Source organism: Hyperolius riggenbachi, chromosome 7 (genome assembly GCF_040937935.1).
Source record: "Hyperolius riggenbachi isolate aHypRig1 chromosome 7, aHypRig1.pri, whole genome shotgun sequence".
NCBI lineage: Eukaryota > Metazoa > Chordata > Amphibia > Anura > Hyperoliidae > Hyperolius > Hyperolius riggenbachi.
In genome coordinates, this window is record NC_090652.1 from 248,797,987 (window position 1) to 248,821,744 (window position 23,758).

The window sequence follows — 23,758 nt, forward strand, 5'->3', positions numbered from 1 at the left end:
CCTTAGAGCCTTCCTGGTCCTCTCTGCCTCCCCTCGTTCCCCCACCAGGACCCTTGTTCCAGCATTCGACTTTCATGTCGAAGAAGCCTTTGGGTCTCCTCAAAAAGCAACAGCAGTACAGCAGTACTCAAGTAATACTTCTGAAAACAAGCGGCTATGTAGTGTGCAAATAAAAGCGGCTTGTGCATGCACAGTATAGAGCCACTCGTCTTAGGAAGGTATTACATGGCAGGGCAGGGTGCTGTGGGCGCCCTGCCCTCTGTGACAATAGGTACAGCAGGGAAGGGGCACAGAGAGATTAAAGAGAATCTGGAACGTCAAAACGTCCCGTGGGGGGTACTCACCTCAGGTGGGGAAGCCTCAGGATCCTAATGAGGCTTCCCACGCCGTCCTCCGTCCCTCGGGGATCTCGCTGCGGCCCTCCATACAAGATGACGTCATTATTTACCTTCCTGGCTCCTTCGCAGGCGCTCTGACGGCTGTCGGCTCCAAAGTAGGCGGAAATACCCGATCGCCGTCGGGTCTGCTTTACTGCGCAGGCGCAAGTTTCCGGCGCCTGCGCAGTAGAGCGGACCCGACTGAGATCGGGTATTTCCGTCTACTTCGGAGCCGAAAGCAGCCACAGCGCCCCCGCTGGAGCCAGCAAAGGTAAATATTGAATTGGCAGTCGGGTCTGTCGCCGGCTGTTCGGAGGGCTGCAGCGAGACCCCCGTGGGACAGAGGATGGCGTGGGAAGCCTCATTAGGATCCCGAGGCTTCCCCCACCCGAGGTGAGTACCCCCAGGGGATGTTTTTGATGTTACAGAGTCTCTTTAACAGCTGCCACTATTCTGGGCTCGTTATACTAAGTATAGCAAGGCCCAGAGCATCTTTGAAATCCCCTCCAGCACCCCCATTGGTCTTTTAAATGGAAATCCTCATTGGTCTGTTAGACCAATAGAGGGCACCAGAGGGGATTTTAAAGATGCTCTGAGGCTTGCTATACTTAGTATGGCAAGTCCAGGACTGGGGATTGGTTTGAGGCGTGTGGCACCATTTATCGGTCATTGAGGCAGGGATCAATGCCTGCAGCATTCTCCATCATTTTTCGGGTACCGAGAGGATATGGCACTGGATCATGTCTAAGGATACTGGCATGGGAGTAACAAAAAGTAAGTGTAAATAAGATTGATAAAAGACTTTTCTCATGGTTGCGTTTTTATTCTACTTTGACTCTTTGTGGAAATGGGTAAAGAATATGTCAGTACCCCTATACTCATTTCACCTGGGGAGGGGGCAGGCTTTTGGGTCCCCCTTCTTAAAGAGGGCTCCCAGTTACCGCCATTAACCCTCCCAGTGCACCAACGGCCCCAACCTCCTCCTTGACACTGGAGGTGGAGAAGAGCCCCTTGTTCATGGATTGGACAAGGGCTCTGGGGTGCAGGTAAAGCTTGGCCACCCCTCTCTTCCAGAGATCCCCTATACCATGGACCATGTGGGCTGGTATAGCTCACGGCGCAAAGTCCCACACAGTTTGGGCTCCACATTCTGGCTATCCCAGCCTAAATGGGTGACAAGGGATTAAAGAGGCTGGGGAGGGGGGACCCCCACATCATTTTTTTAATTTAACCTTTTAAAGGCCAAATCATAGCTAAATGTGCCATGGTTTATTGCAAGCTTTCAAAACTTTAAAGGGAAGGTCCAAGCAAAATAAAAAAAATGAGTTTCACTTACCTGGGGCTTCTACCAGCCCCATGCAGCCATCCTGTGCCCTCGTAGTCACTCACTGCTGCTCCAGTCCCCCGCTGGCAGCTTGCCGACCTCGGAGGTCGGCGGGCCGCATTGCGTACATTTTTACACATTCCCGCTAGTGCAGGAACATCAACACATACATTTTTACGCATTACTGGTTCAATGCTTAAAAATGTACGCATTGACCCAGTAACGCGCAAAAATGTATGTGTTAATGTTCCTGCACTGGTGGGAATGCGTTAAATTGTACGCAATGCGGCCCGCCGACCTCCGAGGTCGGCAAGCTGCCAGCGGGGGACTGGAGCAGCAGTGAGTGACTACGAGGGCACAGGATGGCTGCATGGGGCTGGTAGAAGCCCCAGGTAAGTGTAACTCATTTTTTTTATTTTGCTTGGACCTTCCCTTTAAGTTTCTCCTTCAGGCAATATGCAGGACTGGATCAGAACTATAGAAAAGTGAATGTAACATACAGAGACTTATATATGATTCTGTAGGCTCAATCTGCAATGATGTCTCACAGTTTTACCTCCTTTGAAATGTAAAGATTTCCTCAGTGTTCAGAGCTATTGAACCCTGGCAGCATCTGTCAATACTGGTAAAAACAAATAATAATCAACTTAGCTCTGAGGTCAGAGAGCAGCAACAGGTAAAGGTGCTAAAAAGCAGGGGCGTTGCTAGCCCCAAAGAACAGTGGCACGTGCCCCGGATCTATTCTGTGGTGCCCCGGATGTCCCCCAGGCAGAGTAGAGCCACCACAGCACCCAACATGGCACCACACAGTACCCAGCAGGCCCCACAGCACCCAGCATGGCACCACAGCATCCAGCAATAGTGGGTATGCTGGCTGGGTGCTATGGTGCCTCCATGGGGGCATATTGGGTGTTGTGATGCCATGTTAGATGCTGTATTGCCTTTATGGGGGCATGCAGGGAGCTGTGGTTCTTCTATGGGAGCATGCTGGGAGATGTGGTGCCTCAATGAGAGGTCCGTGGGAGGGGTTCACTACTAGAAGGTAGTGCATTTTTGTTTTGTATTAATGGAGAGGAGGGCTTCATCCAACATTTTGGTGGGCAGACCTACTTAGACCGCTGTTAAATTCATGTAAATTTGGCCCCACCCATGACCACACCCACATCCTGGTGCATGGCCACACCCACTTTCCAGCTGTAGTGCCCAAAAGTGCCCCAGATCTCTTAGAATCCTAGGAACACCCCTGCTAAAAAGTCAGCCAGTCTGTAAGGACACAGGCCAAATGGTGTTAAGATTCATACATGAACCCAGGTCTTATGTTCAAGCCTTTGTTTAGAGTTTGAAACATTTTCCTAAACTTGTATTCAAATGTTTGCTGTTCTTTCCCAAATTCAAAACTTCCCCTAAGAATGGTAATGGTAAAGGCTTTTTACAGGGGGTAAAACTGTGTGACATCATGTCAGATTGAGCCTACAGAATCATGTATAGGTCTCTGTATGTTACTCTTCTATGGTCCTCCTGACCATGTTCTGTATAATGCCTGAAGAAGAAACTTAAAGGCAACCTGAACTGAGTAAAATGATTTAAAATAAACACATGATGTAGCTGCAAATGAATATTACATACTTGCCTCACCGTCATTTCCTCTCAGAGGCTCACCATTTTCTTCTTACAGTGATCCCTTCCAGTTCTGACAATATTTTGTCAGAGCTGAAATATACCAGTCGCTGTCAGTTACATATCAGCTGCTGTCAGTTACAACTGAATGTGCAAGGTAATGTCCATGTTTTCCTATGGCTCAAGTGAGCGATATTACAGTTAACAGTGTGCTGACTAGGAATCTGTTATGGAGTCATGGTCATTTTTAAAATGGAGGGCAGAGAATTCCATTGATCACAGTGGACAAACTGGACGCAGGAGAGGAGAAAGAGATTGATGAGTAGACTACACAGGAGGTAAGTAGTATGATGTGTGTATGTTTATTTTTAATTTTCAGTTCAGGTTCTCTTTAACCTTTCGAGCTTGCACTAAACCATGTTAGTCATTCAGGGTATCACTGGAATCAACGCTGGTTGGCTTGATGTCTGCATTTCTTCTCCTCGACTAACACCGGATCATACTTCACTAGCTAATTTTACCAGTGATCCTTATACAACAATATTGCGGCTGTACAGCAATTCCAGGCCAAAGCATTGCAGGTTCCACCAGGGTTTCTGTGCCACTAGAAACACCAGCATGAAATTCATAGCTCTTTCTATTGACACATGTAAATTTACACCACTGATAGGTTGACATTATCTGTAATTTAACTGGATTTAAAACAAACTTTTTTCCTATTGTAACCATAACATTCTTTTTTTTCAAAAACTACAAGGTGTTTTTGAAAAAATAAGTTTCCCTTTTGGCCCACTGTTCTTAACCACGTAGGTCTATCTAGATGGATATATCCGTCCAAATAGCCTGCACTGCTGCTGCAGCGGCGCCGCGCGCTCCCGCCGCCTTTTGCGCCCCTGAGATCAATGAATGGGAATACAGATCCCATTCATTGATCTATGTACCCCTTGGAAAAACCGACGACTTTCTCTGAAAAGCCGTGATTTTTCAATGTCCCACGTCACCCCTTCAGTTCCTGTAAACCAAATAGTAAAACTACATCTACATACATTATACACAATCAATTACATTTAAAATTACCTGCTTACCTCCCCACTCTGAAAAACCCCAAATAAAATTTTTAATAAAAAAAAAATTTACAATAAAAATAAAACATAAATAGTTACCTAAGCGTCTGAACTTTTTTTAATATGCATGTCAAGCGAGTATATTACTATAATTTTTTTTAAATTATAAGTTCGTAAATGGTGATGGACGCAAATTGAAATCATGCACCTTTATTTCCAAATAAAATATTGATGCCATACATTGTTATAGGGACATAATTGGCATATAAAATACGTGGGTTCTAATCATGGTAGCATGTATTATTTTAAAGCTATAATGGCTGAAAAAATGTTTTTCAATTTTTTTCTTAATATTCCCATTAAAATGCATTTAGAAAAAAAAAATTCTTAGCAAAATGTACCACCCAAGAAAGCCTGATTGGTGGCGGAAAAAAACAAGATATAGATCAATTAATTGTGATAAGTAGTGATAAAGTTATTTGCGAATGAAATGGAGGTGAAAGATGTTCGGATGCATAAGGTGAAACGACACTGTAGGCTGAAGTGGTTAAATAGGAACTTTACAAAAATATAGTAGCGGGGAAGAAAATAAATCAATGCATTGCAAATAAGAGAAGTTAAAAATGAGAAAAGAGATCAAGAAATTATTGATATTCATGTAACGATTGTGGAACTATCTCCGTGGTCAGCGCACAAGATGTGCGCTGACACTGCGGAAGTCCTCCACAAGTGTGTAAAACGACAGAACCCAGCTTTGGTGCAATGCACCTGTAGAGAGAAAGTGAGCACAGAGACAGAATGTATGTGTGTCCACCAAGCTAGTCGCCACCCGGCGACGGTGAACACACAACAGCGGAAACAAAGTGGGAACGCAATCACAAGAGTGGCGATTGTCTATAGTGACACAAGACCGAGTAAGACGGGGCACAAGTGTAGCAAGAAAGACACAGCAAATAACAATGATCACCTCACTGCATATATAACTACCTTTGGGTTGAGTGAACTCACCTCACTGCATATAGTTACCCTTTGTGTTCAGTGAACTCACCTCACTGCATATATAACTACCTTTGTGTTGAGTGAACTCAGCTGACTGCATCTAACTCCCTGTTGTGTTCAGTGAACTCACCTCACTGCATATATAACTACCTTTGGGTTGAGTGAACTCAGATCACTGCATATAGCTAGCTTTTGTGTTCAGTGAACTCACCTCACTGCATATATAACTACCTTTGGGTTGAGTGAACTCACCTCACTGCATATAGTTACCCTTTGTGTTCAGTGAACTCACCTCTCTGCATATTACTACCTTTTTTGTGTTGAGTGAACTCACCTCACTGCATATAGCTACCCTTTGTGTTCAGTGAACTCACCTCACTGCATATATAACTACCTTTGGGTTGAGTGAACTCACCTCACTGCACATAGCTACCTTTTGTGTTCAGTGAACTCACCTCACTGCATATATAACTACCTTTGTGTTGAGTGAACTCAGCTGACTGCATCTAACTCCCTGTTGTGTTCAGTGAACTCACCTCACTGCATATATAACTACCTTTGGGTTGAGTGAACTCAGATCACTGCATATAGCTACCTTTTGTGTTCAGTGAACTCACCTCACTGCATATATAACTACCTTTGGGTTGAGTGAACTCACCTCATTGCACATACCTACCTTTTGTGTTCAGTGAACTCACCTCTCTGCATATATAACTACCTTTGGGTTGAGTGAACTCACCTCACTGCACATAGCTACCTTTTGTGTTCAGTGAACTCACCTCTGACCACAGATGCCTGGTCTTCAAAGCACGGTCAGGGCAGGTACAGCATGGGTCTCAGCAGGCTCCCACTTCGGGCCGGAATCCAACCTTCATTCCCCGCCCATTACCCGTGGTGACAATGGCAGACTTGCCCTCCATAACGGATTCCCATTAAAGGATTTAAAGTTGATTCATTACAATTAGGGCCTCAAAAGTCCTCCTGAGTCCTGTATTGTTATTTTTGGTCACTAGTACCTCGGGGCGGGCGGGCGTGCATGCCTGCCTGCTGCCGTCCTTGGGTGTGTAGTGGTAGCCGTTGCTCAGGCTCCACACCGGATTCCATCCCTCATTCACCGGCCATTACCCGGGGTCACAAATGGCAGACTTGCCCGCCTCCATATGATTCTCGTGAAAGGAATGTGGTGTCATCTTTGCCCGCCATAACTGGTTCTCGTTAAAGGATTTAAAGTACATTCATTTCAAATACACAGCAGGGCCTCGAAAGTCCTCCTCCTGTATTGTTATTTTTGGTCACTACCTCGGGGCGGGCGTGCATGCCTGACTGCTGCCCTCCTTGGATGTGTAGTGGTAGCCGTTGCTCAGACTCCACACCGGATTCAAACCCTCATTCCCCGGCCATTACTCGGGGTCACAATGGCAGACTTGCCCGCCTCCATAGGATTATCATTGTAGCGGTACTGAGCAAGTACACAGCAAGTAGAAAATGTAATTTAAAAACAAAACGTAAACTTTTTAACAATGCCATGGAAAGTTGATAAGGAAGCCACACATTACCTGACATCACTGAGTGAGGAAGAGCAATCTCGCCATGTTGCGCAGTAGTCCAGCATGGCCTGATACACAAACAACTGGTAACTTGCGGTGCGTTACACAGTTAGTTTGGTGCGTCAGTGTGAAGCAGTACTCTAATTACACTACCTGATTGACGTATACACATGCAAGATGTTTTAAAGCACGTTAGGCCTGCAATTTAGCATTCAATGTGATTTCTGCCCTTAAAACGCTGTTTTGCGTCACATCCAGATTTTTCCCCGGGACTTTTGGCGTGTATCCCACTCCGCCATGCCCCCCTCCAGGTGTTAGCCCCCTTGAAACATCTTTTCCATCACTTTTGTGGCCAGCATAATTTTTTCTATTGTTCAAAGTTTGCCTCCCCATTGAAGTCTATTGCGGTTCACAAACTTTTTCGCGAACCGAACCTTCCGCGGAAGTTCGCGAACCCGGTTTGCGAACCTAAAATCGGAGGTTCGGCCCATCACTACAGATAATACAACCTGACTACGCTAGAAGGGATGCCTAGTGCAGTCCCAAGGAATTACTCTAAGATAATCTTAGCAAACAATAGCAAAGGCTGATACTCCAGGTGAGTTAGCAGGAACAAACCATCATGACCAGCCAGGAATTCTGGGAGCAAAAGGTATTTATACTGCAAGTCATCAAGGGAAGCAGCTAAGCAATTTGCATGACAAGTGTATGCAAATTCCTCACCAGCAGAGCAACTCTGAAACTTGCAAAGTGAAGACAGGTCTCTTTTCCAGAGACCTGCAGTGCTCAGACCTAAAAAATTGTCAAACAGCTGTCTGCCTGTGCAGACAGCTGAGCAGATCATTACAATTCACCATGTAACTTGTTCATGTTGTTTGCTCCACAATGAGCCTGCTAGCCATCATCTTTGTTACTGGGTTTTTCGTTTGTGCACTTCGGTTTCCTCCCACCTCCCAAAAACATGCAGATGAGTTAATTGCCTTCCCCCTAAATTGGCCCTAGACTATGATGCACACACTACACAATATACTGTATGTATAGACATATGACTATGGTAGTAATGTCTAAAAGGTTGTTTTTTAAAAGATACACATATGCACAGAGGGAGATACTGGTTGCTTGGCAGTTGGAAAAAGCCATTATTTTCCACACTGTAATAAGGTTCACAGAAGGGAAACTGTCATGACCATTCATCACACAGAGGGATGAGTTTCAATATCACAATATGAGCCATACAGATGTCCCTGATGATCATATTCAGGAAAAAGTAAAGATTTCTCAAAGGAAAGAGGTAACAGCTACTGACATTCCATCCTGGTTTAAACTTTCTCGTTAACATACAAATGCAAATTTAGTGATTCTAGCATGTATGGGGGCTTTGCTATTAAACGGTAAAGTAGGCGGCCCTTGACTTCAATGTTAAATGGGATTGGGAACACAAATTGTGGACAAAAAAAAAACGAACGGTTAAAAGCGAATGGCTAAAGGTCATTGTTCACTGGGAACCATTTGCCGGAGAACGTGTTTGGACATCCCTATTTAGTTATAATAGCTAAGCCTCTGATTTTATTTTCTGAGATAAAACAACCTTTAACCCTATTTATGTAAATTTGTTTCCTAACCAGAATCCTGGATATTATGATATAACAGCTGGAGATGTGGCGATATGGCACGTGCCAAACAAGACACCAGTACGCAGATGGAGGGAAGCGGCTCTCCTGAGATATCACACTAATACTAGCTTCCTGTCTGCTGCAGGGGGAAACCTCTTCAACTTGTACAAGGTAATCACAAGTGTGACAATCTTATTCTATTTCTCCAAGGCCTGCACTTGCGTATTCCAGTCCCCTCACTATACTGTGCATCAGAGGTGGATACTAAGGCCCTGTTTACACTTAATCAGTTAGTACACGTTTTTTTTCTTCTCCATAGCAGTTCATTGTGAAAAAGATTTCAGTTAAAACGTGTTAAGTGTGAACTGTGCCACAGGAAAACATGGGCATTACTTTGAAAATCATTTGTCCTTTCAGTTATAACTGAGAGCAACTGATTAACCTCTTGCCGATGGGCGTGGCCGCGGCGGCAGCCCCAGGACCGCCTAACGCCAATTGGCGTAAAGTCCTGGGGCTCTGTTTTGCAGGAGATCGCGCGCAGGCTGCGCGCGCATCTCCTGCTTGGGGGGTGGAGCTTCAGTCTATTGCCGTTCGGGAGAATGTTAGACGGCGTGATCGCCGTCTATTTATATGATGCAGCGCTGCGATCAGCAGCAGCGCTGCACTGGGGACGGCCGTGTGACACGGCTGTCCCGCTGGGGGACAAGAGAGCGAACAGCTCTCATAGGGTGAAGCCTATGAGAGCTGATCGCCGTGATTGGCTGGGGGGAGGGAGGGAGGGAGGGAGGGAAGGGCTTTAAAGGAACAGGGTTTTTTTTTTAAACACACGAACAAAAATATTTATAAAAAAAAAAATAAACATGGGGGGAGCGATCAGACCCCACCAACAGAGAGCTCTGTTAGTGGGGAGAAAAGGGGAGGGGGGGTTACTTGTGTGCTATGTTGTGCGGCCCTGCAGCTCGGCCTTAAAGCTGCAGTGGCCTTTTTTACTAAAAATGTCCTGGTCACTTGGGGGGTTTAGCCCTGCAGTCCTCAAGAGGTTAAGTGTAAACAGGGCCTTAGACTCATGTATTTATATAAGGAATCACACCACTTCTCCCAAACGCACCACCAAAATTGTTGCAATACAAATGCTTTGGTGGTGACATGTTTATTTATTTATTTTGTTGTTGTTGTTGTTGCTACTGGAAAAACACAAATCTGGAAAAAAAATCTGATACATTCCACACAAATCCTCAAAAATCCCCTAGACAAATGTATTGGCACCTTTTTTTTTTTTTAATTGTTTGAAATAATTGCATTTCAAGCATGTGATGATGTGTTACAATGAAGAATTGTTTATATAGGGTATAAAGAACTTTGATCAATTTCCAAACAAATTCAAGCTGACCTACAGGCACAGGGTACAACAGTGTCAGCTCACACAATTTGCCATCATCAGAATGAAAAGGGATGCTATGGCAGGAGGCCCAGGAGGACCCCACTCCTCAAATAGAAACATAAAAAAAGCTTGATTGATGTTTGTCAAAACTTACCTGTGAAAGCCACGATCCTTCTGGGTGAATGTCCTCTGAGGGCTGGTGCACACCGAGCTGCTTTTTCAGCGTTTCTGAAGCCACTTGCGGGTGCGGATCCGCTTGGTCAATGTATCTCAATGGGGTGGTTCACACCAGAGCGGGAGGCGTTTTGCCGAAACGCATACTCCCGGGGTGAGGCATTTTTTGGATTCTGGATGCGTTTCTGCCTCAATGTTAAGTATAGGAAAAACGCAAACCGCTCTGAAAAACGCCAGTTCAGAGCGGTTTGCCAGACGTTTTTGTTACAGTAGCTGTTCAGTAACAGCTTTACTGTAACAATACATGAAATCTACTACACCAAAAACGCTTCACAAAACCGCAAAAAGCTAGCTGAAACGCTACAGAAAAATAAGAAAAAGCGTTTCAAAATCTGCTAGCATTTTGCGGATCTGCTAGCGGTTTTTGGTGTGCACCAGGCCTTACTGTTTTCAGAAAACAAAAAGAAGCCTTCAAAGAAAAGAACATGGTCCCAAAAGTCAAATATGGAGGAGGTTCACTGATATTTTGGGTAGTCATGCTGCTTTAGATGCTGCTAGTTGAGTACGCAATATTGGTTAAGTCTTCAGACAGTTCTCTTCTCCTCTTTCTGTTGTCCATGCCTAGTGTGGCACGCACAGACACACAATGCAAAGACGTGAACTTCCCTCCTTTTTATCTGCTTTCAGGTGTGATTTTTAAATTGCCCACACCTGTTACCTGCCCCAGATGAGTTTAAAGGAGCATCACATGCTTGAAGCAATCTTATTTACCCACAATTTTGATAGGGTGCCAATAATTTTGACCAGCCCATTTTTTTGAGTTTTGTGTGATACTGGCCTCAATTCTGGTAGTTATGTGAGGTAAATAAATTTTTCTAGCTTTCTAAGCCAATTTGAGTACCAATAATTAGTTCTAAAAGTTTTGTAATCAATAAAATGACAACAGGGCCCAAATTTATGCACCTGCCTAATTATATTTAAACATTTATTGCACACTTTCTGTAAATGAAATAAACTTAATTTCACTTGTCAATTATCACTGTGTGTGTCTCCTATATGATATTGTATACAATGAACAGAGGCGCCAAAAGTATAAAATTAGATTAAATGAGCTTAACTATTTCACATTCCTGGACGTGAAACTCACGTCCAGGAAGCCATGTGCGCTCCTGCGCGTCCACGCGGCCGATCGCGCGCGTGCACGCGCGCGATCGGCCGGCGGTTTGTTAGCCAGTGAATCAGTGAATCGGGCAACGGTGCCCGATCACTGATTCCTCTCCCCCGCAGAAAAAGCGACAGCTTCTCTCGGAAGCTACGCTTCTTCTGCCTCCTATGTCGCTCTAAGCGTACGTGGTACGCTTAGAGTGACGTCACTGTAAACAACTCATGGCTGCCATCTTGTGGCCAAAAAGTAAACTACATCTAAATGTTAAATAAAAATAAAAATACACATATATTTACAAAAAAAATACAATTTCAATCCCACCCTCCCAAAAATACCCACATAAAATGTTTAATTAAAAAAAAAAAAAAACATTACAATTAAAAAAAAAAAAAAAACACAAATATTTACCTAAGGGTCTAAACTTTTTAAATATCTATGTAAAGATGAAATATTTCTTTTTTTTTTTTATTATAAGCTTGTAAATAGTGATGAATGCAAAACGGAAAAAATGCACTTTTATTTCCAAATAAAATATTGTCGCCATACATTGTGATAGGGACATAATTTAAATGGTGTAATAAACGGGACAAATGGGCATATACAATACGTGGGTTTTAATTATGGAGGCATGTATTATTTTAAAACTATAATTGCCGAAAAGTGAGAAATAATGATTTGTTTCCGTTTTCTTCTTATTCTTCCTTTTAAAATGCATTTACAGTAAAGTGGCTCTTAGTAAAATGTACCCCCCAAAGAAAGCCTAATTGGTGGCGGAAAAAACAAGATATAGATCAGTTCATTGTGATAAGTAGTAATAAAGTTATAGGCTAATGAATGGGAGGTGAACATTGTTCGGATGCATGAAGCGAAAAACGACTGAATGCGAACTGGTTAAAAACCAACTTAATTGGCAAAAATGAAGGAGGAAGTGGTGGGCTTACCTCCCTCAAACAGACACGACAACGACTGCGATTTAGACAGTCAAACACATTTATTAGAAACTCCAAAAAAAATTGCAACGCGTTTCGCAGGCTCAATCCCGCTTCATCAGGCAATACAGGGAGGAGTATCAAGCAATCTGCACAAGGATTCAAATTAAGCCCCTCTGATTTATATATATATATATTACACTTAATATGAGCTTATTGGAGGCTATGTTTGGGCTGAATTATATTATAATTTTCCTTATTACAATTTAGACCTCATTTTTATCTATAGAGGTACCCAGTTGTCTACAATGCTGGCAGTTGCCCAAAAGACCATGGGCCTGCAATACCGATTGTTTATGACTTTGGAAACGCAGAAGCGACAGCAAACTATTACTCACCAATTGGAAGAGGTAACCTGTTTTCACTTTCATTTATCACTTTCGGGCACTATACTTTTTTTCTATTATTTCCTGTAATTTATTTATGCTCTTACCATATTTGTTTACTACGTATGCAACGTACCATTTTGCCAATTATTACTGTATTTGATTTTGTCTTTTCTTCTTCCATAGGGCGAACTAAAGCTGGATATGTTCAGTTCCGTGTCTTCAATTCAGAAAACGCTTCAATGGCTCTGTGCTCTGGAGTACGGCTTTTGGAAGACTGTCATTCAGAACATGTAATGTATTCATTGAATTTATTATTTAATATATAGATTATATTGCAGTGACACATTTACCACAGCACTTTACAGAAACCACTTCAATGACTCTCATCAAAAGGGGCCTACAAGCTAATGTCCTCATCAGCAAAATCAATGAACCCTTTGCACACTCGCATGCAAACGCTCTCTTGCAAATACAACATCCAGAAACCACTGCTATCAGAGCCTGGCCGAGACACAGAGGCCAGGGCCGGCCCTAGACTTTTTGCCGCCTGAGGCAAATTTTGAAATCCTGAACCTGTGTTCTAAAAAGTCAGGGGAGACAGGCTGTAAAGCCTTCTGTACTTCTCCCTACCCCCCCCCCCCCCCCCCCACTCCTAGTACTGATAAGGACCTGGCCTTACAGGAATGACATTGGAGGGTCCTAATGCTGCTACTAGAATAAAAGTAGCCATACATCTATTGATGATGGGCATATTCAACCAAGAGACAAATCCCTCTCTGATCAAATCTAATTAGAGAGACATCTGTCGGCTGCACATACACAGCAGGGCGATATGCACACATGGGGGCACAGTTATACACTTGTGGGAACTGCGCCAGGGGTTTTGCCGCGTTCATCACTCCCAGCACTTTACAAAGTACATAGTATGCCACTGAACATCCTCTGATAAGCTCACAGTCTAATCCTACCGCAGTCACAGTCTATTGTCCTACCATATTATTATTATTATTATATATTTATATAGCACTGACATCTTCTACAGTATTTTACAGAGTGCATAGTCATGTCTCTGACTGTCCTCAGAGGGGCTCACAATCTACTCCTACCTTAGTCACAGTCTAATGTCTTACCATATTATTTTTATTATGTATTTCTATAGCACTGACATCTACTGCAGCACTTCATAGAGTACATAGTCATGTCACTGACTGTCCCCAGAATAGCTCACAGTATAATTTCTACCATAGTTATAGTCTAATATTTTCACTATAGGATTGTTTGGGGGAAAACCAGTGGACTTACTAGTATGTTTTGAAGATGTAGAAGAATATGAAGTGTCTGAATGAAATCTGGGGGCACTTAGAACTGGCTACCTATACAGAGGGCACCTACACCTGGCTACCTATACTGGGGGCACCTATACCTGCCTACCTAAAAACTCATAGCAACAAAAAAACTTCAAGTGATCTTTACTACTGATGATTACCGTATGCATGCCTAATGCAGTCCTATGGAGCAGCTCACTATATACACTGACATGTAAAGAGGAACAATAACTGGGAGTGACAGGCCACAGATCCATGTCAGTGACATAGTTGTGGCTGATAGGAACAGGGGGGGGGGGGGGCGCACTTGTGCAGCTCAGCCTCTGTTGGTGGTGGACCTTGTCCCGGCCCTGACTGCTATCCCTACACTTATGTTAAAAGTCAGGGTCTTTGTTACAAAAGAACACCTTCTCTTGCTTAGTCACATATGCTGTGTAGAGACTCCTCAGAGTTTGTACATTTGAACTCTGGGGAGTTCTGCAGCGTATGTGACTGACTATTTAAGAGAATGTATGGTTTTGTATTGAAGACCCCAGCTTTTAACTTAGTTGTAGGGATACCTCATGACATGCCTCTGTGTCCCCACACCACCGCTCTCTGACTGCCACCCCACCGCCACGCTATAGTCCCCCGAGATTAGCGACAGAGGTAAACACAGGGAGAGGGATTCCCTGTTCAAAACACCCACCAGGGGTGTTCCTACAGGCTTTCCAGAGCTTCCATTGGGCAGCTCTCTGTCCCTACCATGCCCCCTGCCACTCCCTCGCCTCGCTGTACACTATGAGAGGCACACAGTCTCTCCTTGCAGTGTTGTGACCTATAGGTCATGAAAGCGGGCCAGTGCGGCTTACAGGAGCAGCGGGGAGCGGCAGTTTTTGCAGTTACCTGATCCGCTCAGCCCCATATTAGGTAGCCTACCTTTTTTTTTTCATTTGTCGAGCCCTTCCCCCCCCCCCCCCTTGGGCTCTCTTTAAGTGTCCTCACTTGAGGCGATGAGCCTGCACACTGTATATTTTCTTGTAATTATAAACCTAGTGGCCAGGGTTATATCCAGTGCTCTCCCTCATTTCTGATAGACATTAAAAAAATAAAAATTCTGTAACCAGAGTTGGAAACTCACCAGATCCTCTGACACAAGTCAATTATCGCATCTGAGATATATGGCCATCCCTCACTCTTCAGTCCATCTTCCTACCATTCTTTCCTGCAATCCTGACATTGCCAAATTCGGACCTGTTGTGTAGAACAAGGTTACTTGCGACATGCTAATCTCATGAAAAGGTCACATTAAAGTCTAACTAAGATGGCTGTTGCTGGCACAGTAGCTGCTGCTATTCAATAGCTGCAGCAGGAGCAATGGCATCAGCTATTATAATTGCCTCCTGCCTCCTTCCATCACTCACGAGGTCTCATTCACATGCGATGCTGTATGTAGAGTTCCTGCTGCCCTAGGCACCTCAGACCTATGATGCCCCCCCCCCCAAAAGGACATTGGCGGGGCACTGCAGCAAAAGTGGGCATGGCTACAAAAGGCAGTGGTCATGCCTGTTAACTTAGTTGTAGGGATACCTCATGACATGCCTCTGTGTCCCCACACCACCGCTCTCTGACTGCCACCCCACCGCCATGCTATAGCCCCCCGAGATTAGCGACAGAGGTAAACACAGGGAGAGGGATTCCCTGTTCAAAACACCCACCAGGGGCGTTCCTACAGGCTTTCCAGAGCTTCCATTGGGCAGCTCTCTGTCCCTACCATGCCCCCTGCCACTCCCTCGCCTCGCTGTACACTATGAGAGACACACAGTCTCTCCTTGCAGTGTTGTGACCTATAGGTCATGAAAGTGGGCCAGTGCGGCTTACAGGAGCAGCGGGGAGCGGCGGTTTTTGCAGTTACCTGATCCGCTCAGCCCCATATCAGGTAGCCTACCTTTTTTTTTTTCATTTGTCGAGCCCCCCCCCCCCCCCCTTGGGCTCTCTATAAGTGTCCTCACTTGAGGCGATGAGCCTGGACACTGTATATTTTCTTGTAATTATAAACCTTGTGGCCAGGGTTATATCCAGTGCTCTCCCTCATTTCTGATAGACATTAAAAAAATAAAAATTCTGTAACCAGAGTTGGAAACTCACCAGATCCTCTGACACAAGTCAATTATCGCATCTGAGATATATCGCCATCCCTCACTCTTCAGTCCATCTTCCTACCATTCTTTTCCTGCAATCCTGACATTGCCAAATTCGAACCTCTTGTGTAGAACAAGGTTACTTGCGACATGCTAATCTCATGAAAAGGTCACATTAAAGTCTAACTAAGATGGCTGTTGCTGGCACAGTAGCTGCTGCTATTCAATAGCTGCAGCAGGAGCAATGGCATCAGCTATTATAATTGCCTCCTGCCTCCTTCCTTCACTCACGAGGTCTCATTCACATGCGATGCTGTATGTAGAGTTCCTGCTGCCCTAGGCACCTCAGACCTATGATGCCCCCCCCTCCCCAAAAGGACATTGGCGGGGCACTGCAGCAAAAGTGGGCATGGCTACAAAAGGCAGTGGTCATGCCCATAACATGCAGTGAGCAGGGTCAATGAAAATATCCTAGTGAAAGTGCAACCCAAAGTCAGTGGACCTTGTTTCCTCCCTAGATATGAGTAAAGTAACCCTTAAACAAGCAAGTAGGAAGTGTTCCCGCTATAAATACACATTAGCCAGTGTTCTCACCCACAAAGTGGTGTTAGGTATTAGAATAAGAGCTCCTCTGCGTCAGTAATATGACTATGCTCTCTGTAACGTGCTGCAGAAGATGTCAGTGCTATACAAATACGTAATAATAATAATATGGTAGGACATAGGACTATGACTATGGTAGGATTAGATTGTAAGCTCCTCTGAGGACAGTCAGTGACATCAGTGACATGGTTATGTGATCTGTAAAGTGCAGAAGATGGCAGTGCTATATAAATAAATAATAATAATATGGTAGAACATTGGACTATGACTCTGGTAGGATTAGATTGTAAGCTCCTCTGGGGGCAGTCAGTGACATGGCTATGTACTCTGTAAAATGCTGCAGAAGATGTCAGTGCTATATAAATACATAATAATAATAATATAATAATAATAATAATATGGTAGGACATAAGACTATGACTCTGGTAGGATTAGATTGTAAGTTCCTCTGAGGACAGTCAGTGACATGACAATGTACCCTGTAAAGGGCTGCAGAAGATGTCAGTGCTGTATAAATACATAATAATATGGTAGGACATTAGGCTATGACTATGGTAGGATTAGATTGTGAGCTCCTCTGAGGACAGTCAGTAACATAGCTATGTACTCTGTAAAGTGCTGCAGAAGATGTCAGTGCTATATAAATACATAATAATAATATGGTAGGACATAAGACTATGACTATGGTAGGATTAGATTGTAAGTTCCTTTGAAGACAGTCAGTGACATGACAATGTACTCTGTAAAGGGCTGTGTAAGATGGCAACAATATATAAATTACCTTGGTAACAATTAGGATGACCCATAATTGAAGTGTTCTTGGCAGCGATGATCGTAATCAGCTAATTACGATTAAGCTAAATTTCTGGTAAATTTACTGGGGACTGATCTGTGGCTGAGGTCTATTACTGAAGACTGATCTCTTATTAGGGGCCTTGCAATAAGGTGGCCACTAATGATACAATTTGCTGATCGATTACCAATGATTCTTCATATGAACGATCGTAAATGATCGTTTGGGACCAATAATGGACAAAGACTTCCTAACCAATCTGATCAGATTGATGGGATCGAACCACAATTCAGATTTCATAAATCTGATTGGACTGGTTAGGAGATTTTTGTCCATTAGTGGTCCGACTCCCAAACAATCATTTACAATCGCTCATACAAAGAATCGTTTGTAATCAATTGTTCAGCAAATTGTATCCTTAGTGGCCACCTTTACAGTAGAAACTATGGGCAATACACAATTTGAGGTAATAAGAAGCTTACAGCATGCACAAAACCCAACGGGACTACTGCCCCTGCCGCTCTCCTCCACTTCTAATTTCTAATAATCGATTTCAATCGTTTTTTATTGGAATTTTAAAATTTTTTACAAACCATATGTTTCAGACATATTTATACAGTAACATTGTTATAGTGTTAACATAATACAATATTGAAAGGAAAATACTCTTAACAATCAGAAGAGATGTACAAAAAAAAGATAAAATTATTACAAAGCATATAAATAATCCACACTAAATGTAGAAGGAGCATATTTAACACTGTGGACTTAAACTTTCAGAGCTAGAAGATCATTTAAAAAAGCCAGTTTAGAATCTCAGATATTTACCTAAATGGCTTGACCATTAATTATAGTATTCAACAACTTTATTTGCTCTCAAGCTAGTGCTTATTGGCATATACTAATTTATATTAATATTCTGCTTAAAATACGCATGAAATACGCATAATTTTACGCATATGGATCCCTACGTGTAAGTTACATGCGTCTAAACACCTATTTATCGCGTATAAGCTAATTAAATGCGTCAAAGACGTGCAAACGCGTCACAAACGCGCAAACGCGTCAAAAGCGCGCAGAAACGCGGTAAAAACGCTAAAGTGCTAAAAATGCTATAAAAACACCAAAATTGCTGAAAAAAAAACAATTTTACATAGATTACAGGAAATATGCTCAAATTATCTGGATGATTATATAACACTCAAAATTAATTTAACTTATAAAATTTACATATAAAAGGGAGAGAAAGGGAAATTTTTTATAAAAATTTTAAGGATATCTATATACCACCTCTAAATGACTCTGTAATGGTTATACAGATCCTATTTTAGATCCATCCCTAGTGTATTATTATATATATATATACATCACCACAAAGTCAAAAGTTCAAAGGAGCATCCTCTGGAGAATGGGGGATACTATCCTCCCTACTGAGACCCCAAAGGACGCTTCCCCATTAAGTCACCTGTTGCATTGATAAGATATATATCAACTAGGGAGGCTTTGAATCAAAACTTCTATGGATCAAAGATTGTAAGTCAAAGGTGGACTAATTTACATCTCTATTATGCTAATATATGTCTCTCTTAGCCCCTGTTCCAAATCTTGTTAATTGTTGTTTAACTATCTTATTGAACTAAAATTATATTGTCTATCCTAAACTACCTAACTATTCTACACTACTCAACTAATACACTAATTGCTTATTATAGGTTCCTATCTGTGTGCTCATTACTTACATGAATTGCTTGGGTAAAGCAGTGGTCCATATAGCGATAAGTAGAGTCGCCATCCGGAGTCTAGGTCGGGTTTGATAACATAACTTACAGTTCTATCTATGGTTGATCACTAATAAAACATAACGAGATTATGCTGCATAATATTAGTCCATGTGAGGGTTATATTGTTACACTTATTATTCAGTTATACTAAAAATTCTTGTAGTTTCGATTCTTTGTATATAGTAGGCCACAAATATGCCTTTTTCCAAAAGGCCTTGACAGTACAATTTTTAATTGCCCATGTTCTTTCAGCTTTCATATTAAGATCAGTTTTCCTCAAGATGTCCTCTAAGGTGGGTATATATTGGGATTTCCAATTCTCGGCTATGGCTATTTTAGTTACTACACAGAGATGATTAAAAATAAATCTCTCGCCTAATGGAAGGTCCATAGTATTGATATGCAGTAATGCCATTTCCGGTGGTATGGAAGTCAAGAAAACAGGAAGTTGTTTTAGAAATACCTCAATTTCCTTCCAGAGTCTAGTGATTTTAGGGCATGACCAAAACATATGTAACAGTGACCCAGTGCCATTACAGTTTCTCCAACACAAGGGAGAGGTATTGTCATCAAACTTAGAGATCTTCTCAGGAGTCAGATACCAATGCCATAAAATTTTTAGAAAGTTTTCATAATGGAGTACGCATTTTGTTGACCCTCTCAGAGACCCATAGGCCCGCCCCCATTGTTCTTGTTCAATGTCTAAATGGAATAATTCCTGCCATCTCTCCAACTGCCATTTTGGAGCATCATCTTTGAGTTGTAAAAATGTTTTATAGAATATTGCTATACCTTTTTGTTTATGGTTTTGTGGGTCTAATAATCTCTTTATTTGAGGTAGATCGGTTATGTTGATAGGTGAATGTTTATTAATGAATTTCCTAATTCTAAAATATTTTGGTTTGTCTGACTTGGGGATATCAAATATTGATACTAATTCTTCGAAGGGTTTTAATTGATCTTCTGTCATTATATCTGCTACTTTAGTTATTCCTTTTTGTATCCAAATATCGAGGTCCAAATTTTTTAAGGCTTTGGCTAAATTAAGTAAGGGTACTTCTATATGTATGGCCAGGGGGTGTACGTTACTTAGGTTGCTGATTTCTAATAATCAACGTTGGAGCCCCAGCGAAAGCATCTTCATAGCTCCAGCAGCATGAAAGGGAGATTTGCATACAGGGTAAAGAACTTGCTACGTGAATAAATGCAACTTTTTCCTGGTCTACGTTGTCTTACTAACTGAATCATGCGATGGTCTAGTCACATGCTTTTACAATTTGCCAGCACTTAACTGGCGAGTTTCGGAATTGCATAGTGCCTTTTGTGTCTACATAAGGAGGTGGGAGTTTTTAGCTCATGATAAGAATGTAACATCAGCTATAAGACCTCCCCTCTCATAACAGGAAGTTTCAAGGGAAGCGGTTGGAGCAATGAAGATTGTGGCTAAGCCTGCTTGAATGGGCTGAGCCTGATGGGGGGGGAGGTTCAATATAGTAGTGGCTACTCTGGAGAAATCCTGGAGCCATGCGAGTGAGCAAGTGAGGCTGAGTGTTGGAGGAGCGGAGAGAGTGGGTTGGGGACGAGATCCAAGATGTACGAAGGAGAGGTATAGTGGATACATTTGCATGCCTGGCAGCTGCATTCATAATGGATTGTAGTCCAGAAAGTAGGGCTCAGCAGTATATCCAGACAGGAGATAACCAGCGCATGGACCAGGAGTTTGGCGGTGTCCATGGATTAGTAGGTTAGTAGGGCCAAATTCTGGCAATGTTTGGATATTGAAGTTGCAGGATCTGAAAATGTTCTGGATAAGGGGGGGGGGGGGGGGGGGTGAAGGAGAATGCTGAGTCGAGGGTGCTATCCAGGCAGCAGGTCTGAGGGACAGGACAGATAGATGAGTTGTCACCAATAGGAATTTTTTTTAAAGGATTATGTAATTGAATTGCCATTTCCTTTCCTTCTAGCATTGCATTGGAGGAGGAGGCTATTTTGCTGAAGAAGATCCCAGACAGTGCGGAGACTTTACTTCCTTTGACTGGAATGGTTATGGAACGCACACTGACTGGAGCAGCAGCAAAGAATTGATAGAATCTGCAGTGTTGTTGTTTTACCGCTGACCTGTCCACAGTTTTTGCATTCTTTTACGCTATATTTGCTTGACTAAAACAAAGCATTTCTATTTCTAGCCATTTCTTACTGATGAATAACATGAAGTGGAAAAAAAAGAAAAAAAGAAACATCCATATAAAAAAATATATATATATATCAGTGGCTATCTTTAGTATTTAGTATTTATAATATTGTAATCTAGCCATATAGTAGTAGTTAGCAGATTTTTTTCTTTTTCTCTTTGACTTTAAATAATGCACCCAAAATAAGTAGGCAGGCAACAGAAGAACTGAGAGCACCTTTTTTCACTGACTGTATTCCAGTTTGAAAATCGTATTTGACGCGATTTTCCAGCACTGAGAAAATTGTACGGGCAGCGTGATTGATTACCACTGTAACCATGGTGCCATTTTCCCACTGCGGCACTTGGGTGTAAGTTTTACCTTCATGCAATCACACTCAGGGTCAGCAGTGAAGCACTGGGAGCATTTTCTCTATTAATTACACTAGCTTCTGTGATAAAACGTGCATGTTTTCACACATACAGACACAAATAGTGTGCAAAAAACGCTTACAGAAAACAGACAGATGACTGTGCCCTCAGCCTCAGCTTATTACACTCACTCTGCCCATCTCTGATGGAGCAGTACTGGCTCTGCAGACTCCTCCAGCATCAATACAGTACATAGCACTTGGGGAGAGGGTGAAGAGGCTGGAGGCAGGGCGCCGTACATAAGACCCTGCTGAACACTGAATAAGGACTGTCTACAAATTTTTGTCTGCAAAGCTTTGTATGATTCATTATTGGTGGCTGAGAAGATGCAGTCATTAGAACAATTGTAAGAGGAGCAGAATTTTTTTTCACTCCGTGCCCTTAGTTGTCAGTCTCTCAGGACAGGAGGGAAAATAACCCCCCCCCCTTCCAGGGACCCCCTTCAGCTTCTGGGCTCCCCCCTGCTCTGCATCCCTTGCAGGATCTATAGTTACACCCCTGATCACACTCCCTTCTGCAGTTTTCCTGCAGTTTTGGTGGTAGTCTATGCAAGTGCACAAAAATCACTTGACAGATGTGGTACTATGCAATTTTCTCCAGATATACCAATGCAGCATGAAGCTCTGCTAGGGATTGTTGTGATGGCTAATTATGCTTATGGGTCACTACGCTGTAATTTAATTGGGATAACGATCGTAATTGGAATTATGAATAGAAATACAAATGATGTTATGATTATGGCTATGATTGGTATGCTTGAAAGCCATTCTTCGCAGAACTGGAAGTGACGCGACCATCACTCTCAGCTACCGCTTCCACGCCAAAAAAAGCCGTCCGGCACCATCTTAGGTGTAGGAAAGCCCTGTATCACCGAGGACGCTGCCATAGGAGCTTTCCCAACACCTTTCCCAAAGAAAAACAACTTTTTTTTCAACAAGAAACATCCGCATCATTGCCAGTGTCGGACTGGGAGGTGGAAAAACTGAGGAAATCCACGTGCTGGCCAACAGTGCTGCTCGGATACCCCTTTTCAAAATCCGAATTGAATTCGGATCCGAATACCCATATATCCGGATCCGAATCGGATATCCAAAACCAAACTTTTTGGTATCCGAGTAGTATCCGATATCCGAACCCAATATCCTGGATATCCTGTCGGATTCGGATATCAGGATAGAAAACCGGAAGTCGCCTGTAAGTCTCTCTCTCTCTCTCTCTAGGACTGAATGTCTCCGAAAGGGATTTTTGCCATTGAAGGCCTCTGCTCGGATATCCTAACTAACTAGCCGCCGGATTTTCACATGGAAATCCCAGTTTGCTTGGATAGTGCTATTCGGATTTACAAAGATATCCGAATTCCAATTCAAAGTTTGGATAGTGGAAAAAGTTCGGATTATCTGGGTAGTTTGGATACCCGAATATTGGATAAGCAGCACTACTGGCCAAGCAGCAGTAACCCTGTGTTATCACTCCCAATAGAAACCTACAGCAAATCTTCACTGTTAGCAGCAACACCTGATTACTGCTGCTTGGCCAGCAAGGGGATTTCCTCAGCTTTTCCAGCTCCCAGTCCGACACTAGTCATTGCAGAAAATTGCCTCACTCCTAAAAACCGCACCCACCGCCACATTCCCAGAGGGAAGCCTTTCATTCTTCAAAAAGGCATCCCTCTCTGACACAGCCATATTAAGTCCAGGTCACTAACAAAACAATTTACACTATTACTTGCCAAAAAATTCCTTGCTTGGCTGCATACTAAACATCTGCATAGTCTTACTATTTAAAGACACAGGTGACTCACAGGGGAGCTACGCACAGGGGTGGGGGGCAAAGACAGGGTGGGGTATGAATAAACCAAGGAACAAAACATTTCTTACTTTGTGTAACATGAGGAAAATAGGATGGGGTTTGTGGGGAAAAACACCCTATGTTGAATTAACCCAGAAGCATCCATA

At 42.9% G+C, this 23,758-nt stretch overlaps 1 protein-coding gene across 2 annotated transcripts in view; it reads left to right on the plus strand.

Moving 5' to 3' along the window:
- Positions 1-21,412, plus strand: part of LOC137525816 (intelectin-1b-like) — a 96,514-nt gene extending 75,102 nt beyond the window's left edge. For both annotated transcript variants that reach the window (XM_068247024.1, XM_068247025.1), the window contains 4 exons: positions 8,554-8,712; positions 12,480-12,600; positions 12,763-12,869; positions 21,166-21,412. In XM_068247024.1, coding sequence (XP_068103125.1) covers positions 8,554-8,712; positions 12,480-12,600; positions 12,763-12,869; positions 21,166-21,318 — 540 coding nt within the window. In that variant the 3' untranslated portion in view covers positions 21,319-21,412. The remainder of the gene's footprint in view (positions 1-8,553; positions 8,713-12,479; positions 12,601-12,762; positions 12,870-21,165) is intronic.
- Positions 21,413-23,758: the final 2,346 nt, after the last annotated feature.